The sequence below is a fragment of the Uloborus diversus genome, chromosome 8 (genome assembly GCF_026930045.1).
Source record: "Uloborus diversus isolate 005 chromosome 8, Udiv.v.3.1, whole genome shotgun sequence".
Taxonomy (NCBI): domain Eukaryota; kingdom Metazoa; phylum Arthropoda; class Arachnida; order Araneae; family Uloboridae; genus Uloborus; species Uloborus diversus.
This window is the reverse complement of record NC_072738.1, coordinates 81,776,345-81,782,344: the sequence shown is the minus strand read 5'-3', so window position 1 is coordinate 81,782,344 and position 6,000 is coordinate 81,776,345. Positions and strand designations below refer to the sequence as shown.

The following is a 6,000-nucleotide window of genomic DNA, read 5'->3' as shown; positions in this document are numbered from 1 at the left end:
TTATGCCTTAAATTGGACAATGTTTGCAGTTCTTCTTTTGTAACTTTCTTGATACAAAATCAGGAAAGCGCCAAGCTATTTTATTATACCTTCCTAAGTTTACTCTGAAAGTTTCAGAGACACGACTAGTTTTAAACGAGAAGAACTCTGAATTCTCGAGGATGCTTCCAGGATAATTTCAGGAAGGTTACTGATATTTAGCCGAAAATCTTCCTGTTTTTTCAAGGTATGTTACTGGCAGAAATTGGGCACATTAGCTGCGCATTATTTTCCAGGAACGTTTCTAAATTGTTTTTGCAGTGAATGAACTTAACCATGCACTAATTACATTTCTTTCTTCCTTTATTTCTCCAAACATTTTTTTCATTTTTTGATGTAAAAACAAGTGAACTATTTCAAATTCTTGAGCGTTGTGTCATCATTGCGAATTTCCTGCAGCTTGAGCCAGAGAAAGTGATACTGCGCCAGATGTGGCGCGCTTGTGATTTTTGAAGTGTGAAGGAGCAGGCAGTGTGACGAAGTGAGTAAGTTTAGATGAGTTGAATGAAAAACATCGGGATGCCTTAAGGGTGTAGTGGAACATGTGCTTCTGAAAGTTAACAATGCAGTCTCTATATATTTGTGCCTTGTTTTTGACAATTGGTATTACTGGAGTATTTTCCCAAGGTAGGTTCAAATTTAATTATTGAACTAGAAAATGACAAAAAAAAGAGTTATAATAATAACAACAAAGATATTATTAACACCTATAAAAATGCATTTTCCTCATTGAAAATCGTTAATACGCCTCAAAAGTTTAGACAACCGTATTTTCAAGCTTTGTATTTGAAAAAGAAGTTCAGACAAACTTTATAATTTAAATAAAAATTTAGAAAAGCGTATTTTCACGCTTTGCATTTTAAATAGATATTTAGACAAGCGTAGTTTCACGCTTTGTATTTTAAATAGAAATTCAAACAAGCGTATTTTCACGCTTTGTCTTTTAAATACAAATTTACTCAAGCGCATTTTAACGCTTTGAGTTTTAAAGAGAAATAAATATAGACAAGCGTATTTTGACGCTTTGAGTTTTAAAGAGAAATATAGACAAGCGTATTTTGACGCTTTGAGTTTTAAATGGAAACTTAACACCGTGAAAAGATGGGAACAAAACGCAGTTTTTTTTTTAATTTTTTTTCAATATTTCATTTGAATGTTTAGTTATTTTTTTAAATACAATCGTCAAAATTCTAAATTGAAACACTAAAATAGTTCACACATCTCTTCTTTTCCTACCATCTTCTATTTCAATCTTAAGAACTTAGTTTTTTCATGGACTTGATCATTACTACGATCTTTCACTTTCTCGAAATGAATTTTAATCTTCAAAAAAATGTCAAGAAGTATTTTAAAGCCTTGAAAAAAAAAATGTGCGTCGTAAAGACACACGATAGAAGTGAAACTTTTATCTTTCTCTTTTTTTTCGTTCTCTTCTTTTTTCTTTTTCTTTTTCTTTTTTTTTTTTTTTTTTTTTCATTTTGGAATGTCATTTCACCCGCACGATTTCTCCCCCCCCACGCTCTTGTTATTTCTCTGCGTAACTTATTCATATTATAACAACAAAACTGTATATTCTACTGAAGAAAATATATTATAAACAACAAGAAAACTTTTTATTTGCCAAAAACAATGTAAAATCTGAAATTAATAGTTACTGTAAACTTAATTTTGTCTACACAAGTTAACAAACTAATTTTCAGGTTGAAGATTGCGCTTTTAAACTGATCGCTTGGCTTGAATCAAAAACATCTTCAAAAACCTGCATTATTTGCAAAGTTTAAAATGCTAAGAATCCATAAACGTATGATTTCCAGCCCTGAAATTAATTTGTTAATTTTATTAACAAAACTAACTTTATAATTATTGTAATTTTTCATTGTTTTCGGAAACAACTAGAAAACAGAAGTATTTAAACTTAAAACTGTTATTATTTTTCATTGTTTTTGAGAACAATTAAAAAGAGGAAGCATTTAAACTTAAAATTACTATTATTTTTCATTGTTTTTGGCAACAATTAAAAAGCAGAATTATTAATTTCTGGTACGTATCGAGAATCTCAGCTATTTTCTCGTAAAAATATATACAAAATTCAATAAACATTCTCAATTGTTAAGTATGACTCATGTTTATAAACAGCTTCATTGCTGGTGACGTCAGAGTGTTACTCGAGCAGTGATTTTGGCTATTATATATAACAGGATAGAACAACTAATAAGCTGCTTAAATTAACATTTCGAATTTACCAACTCTGAATTATTGTATAACAGTCTTGGAATTTTTTTCATTTGTTACGTATGCCTGTTAGTCACTTTCAAATGTCGAAATGTACACGCGCGGGGGGGGGGGATCTTCTTTGCATTGTTTGAATATCTAACTTTACTGCATTGACTTTCGTGATGAAGTAAGTAATTGAACACTTACTTCGTTGCAGATATAAGAAAAAGACTACGACCGTTTTAAGATGGAAAAACAGTACGACAATTTCTATTCCTTAAATGAAATTTTTATTTGGTATTGATACTACATTTGCTCTTGCTTTATTTGACATTTTAAGTAGCGTCATTTTGTAAATGTTACAGTTTTAAAAGTCAAATTTAATTTCTGTTCTTTAGCAATCAAATAATACTGGGTTGAAAAAAATATCATTTTCTAAGCTTTAAATGAAACTTTTATTTATAAAGGTACTAACTATATTTTCTGTTGCTAATTGTTATATTTTACTTAGCGTTAATTTGTTAATGTTAAAAATTAATGTTAATGTTTTTAAAAGTAATTATTAATTACTGTTGTTTAATAATCAAATAATGCTGGGATGGGAAAAAATATCATTTTTCATACTTTAAGTGAAATTTTTATTTGGTAGTGATACTCTATTTCCTATTTCGTTCTGATATATTTTACTTAGCGTCAACTTGTTAATATTACATTTTTAAAAGTCAAATTTTTTTTCACTGTTAATTTTGGATTTATTACTGTCATCTAACGATTACAATACTCAAACATAAATTCAATTCCAGAATTCCGTGTTTTTTTTTTTTTTTGGAGGCGGGGGCAGGGGGATAATGTGATACTGAAATGCTAGCATAAATGCAACTATTAGAAAATTTTCAAAAAGAAACAAAAGGTACTTGTTAGCATATTGCATAATTTCATACAAGAAGTGCTTTATCAAAATGTAATTAATTTAACTATGAACAAGTAAAGTATAAAATAAAGGCATGATGCTACGATCAAATATTAATAAATATGAACAGTATAATAATAATTTATGACATTTGGGAACAATAAATAAAGATAAAAAAGAACCATTATAGACTTGTACTGCCGTGGGAAGGTAAAAGGCACTAACTGCAAAATTTTCGGTTTATTTTTATTTATTTTTATTTATTTATTTATTTTGCATTTTTGCCATTTATTGTACTCTAGCTCTGCTGTGAAAATTTGCTTTTTGTAAAAGAACTTGTTTTCACGAGCCGTGATTTTCATGAAAATAAAGGTTTACATTTGCGAGTTAAAAATTTCGTGAATTTCATACAAACAGAACCTACAGTTCAAAAATTTGCACGAAATTGCCTGCACTCGATCCCTCCATACATTGAGTCAGCTTTTCCTTTCTTTCTTTTTAACCTACCAGTAAGTTTTGAAGCACTATACGTAATAGTCCAGTCAATAGATACATTTTACCTTGCAAAAAATGGGGTCAAAGATTTTATTTTTTTAATTTGTACATATTGGTGCCGACATGGAAAAACCAAGTTATCCAACACGAAAGACCCCGGGAGAACTTTTGGGGGCCGAATAACCACAAAAATTTATGACTTTTTTTGTTTTTTACAAAATATCTCCGAAATGGTTCAACTTAGAAAAAAGTTTTAAATGTAAAGTTTAAAGAACATAAAATTTCCTACAACTTTTGCACTTACAACTTTTTTGTAGCACAAATAACAAGCTTGCTATAGCTCTTTGAAAATAGGCAGTTTTCCTCCACTCCGAAAAAAAAAAGCTTTCACACCGAAAGCAAGGCGTCATAACTATTAGAACTTGAATAGAAAATTTAGTTTCAGAGAGTTTATTGACAGTTAGAGTAGTTTGAGTTTTTTGCTCCCCCCCCCCCGGCTGGACACAGAGTAGCAATTCTGGCTGACAGATTAGTTCCCACTAGACTCCAAAAACAAACGATGTATTACGAAACTGAAATACATATATACACATTCATTTAAAGCACATACGACGATGCAATAATAATAATAATAATAATAAAACCTTCCCTACTGCTCACGAACTAACTTTTCTGATCTGACAGAGGTAGTCTTCATCAGACTCCAATAATAGATGATATATTGCTGTTTGTAACTGGATTACACAATATATACATTCATTTGAGCGATATAATTCGTACATTCTAGTCTAATTATTGCAAACAGAGATGCGATTTTTAATTATTAATGTGAAGGAATGAATATTAGGCAGCTAATAAGCAAACAATCAACACAGTCATGCATCCTATGCTCAGATACAATAATAATAATAAACCCTCCCCCACCGCTCACGAACTAATATTTCTAATCTGACAGAGGTAGTCTTTAGGCAGACTCCAATAACATATGATTTATACTGCAGTTTGTAATTGAATTACATAATCTTCTCATTCATTTAAAGCACATAATTCGTATCATCTATTACAAACGAAAATGCAATATTCGAATATAAATGTGAATGAATAAATATTAGGGTGATAATAAGCAAACAATAGACATAATAATGCGTAAATAAAGGTACAATAGTAATACGTAATGAACACTTTCAAAAAATTCTGCAGAAACTGACTTTTTGAGGCATGAAAAACCTAAAAGAATTACCTTTCAAAATGAAAATCAAACTGTAGAAGCTTAATATAGATTAATTACAGACAGAATAATACAGGTTTAAATTACAGAGAGATTCATTCGACCTTAAAGCAAATAGAGAAAGGACAACAGAATACGCTGTGTATCTTCTTCGAAGCCGTTTTGAAGGTCCAGGTTCTCCCGGTTCAGAATCTGTAGGGGGTAGAAAGAAGCTGTGGTCCTTTAATTGTTCATCTCCTTGTTGCGGTAATTCCAAAAGCTCCTGGAACAAATCTTCTTCAGCAGTCTCATCCAAAGATGAAATTTCTGCAACATTTTCACAATTTGTGCCACTGTAGTGTTTGCACGTGCTGGAGCATTTTAAACCTGCCTTGTGACAAGAACAGGCTCCAGTACAATTTTCTTGCAGGTACAAGGCACAATCTTCAAAAGATTCTGAGTAACTGAATCTCTTTTCGTGTCAACATGCATTAGACCTTGCTTTCTGCGTGTTCCCAACCCCATTTCTCTGGTTCAATTATGTTGCCCAACCAACTTTGAATTTGGTGGTAGAACCGATATGAGTGATAACGTCCAGCATCCTCCCCCCCTCTCCCCGCACGTTGGAGGTAGCCCTGCAAGATTTATCTTAGCCCTGTATACTAGTTTCATAAAAAGATTAAATTGCAAAGTATTCAAAGATAGGTTCAAATATTTTGCGTCACCTGTGCATAATATTTGCAAAATGTTTTCTCCAGCTGCAGCTAAGGCATCATGATGAAAGATTGGGTCCATAAATACTTCACTAGGTTCCTTAATTTCAGGAGTTTTTTTTTGACTATTTTGTACAACTTAATTTTGCCTTGGCCAAAGATTGCCGAAATCGTATCACACCCACTAAACGCATGGATGAAAAGAATATTGCTGGGGTCAAACTTAAAAGATATAGTGGGGAAAAAAACAAATCACAAGTATTCCCTCTTCCAGGTTTTAAAAAGAACAAGTTGCTGAAAGGCTGTCCTAAAGCTGTCATTAGCACCAACAGATCTATATCCTCTCGCCCACTATAACAACCTTTTCAATTTCTTTTGCCTTTGAAAGAGCAGTAAGTAAGTCGGCATCATCTTGAGTCTGT

The 6,000-nt window shown here is 31.6% G+C and overlaps 1 protein-coding gene across 1 annotated transcript in view; it reads left to right on the top strand.

Annotated features, from left to right (window-relative positions):
• Window positions 1–547: 547 nt before the first annotated feature.
• LOC129227509 (reversion-inducing cysteine-rich protein with Kazal motifs-like) overlaps window positions 548–6,000 on the top strand; it is a 147,548-nt gene continuing 142,095 nt past the window's right edge. The window contains exon 1 of the mRNA XM_054862085.1: window positions 548–666. Coding sequence (XP_054718060.1) covers window positions 603–666 — 64 coding nt within the window. The 5' untranslated portion in view covers window positions 548–602. The remainder of the gene's footprint in view (window positions 667–6,000) is intronic.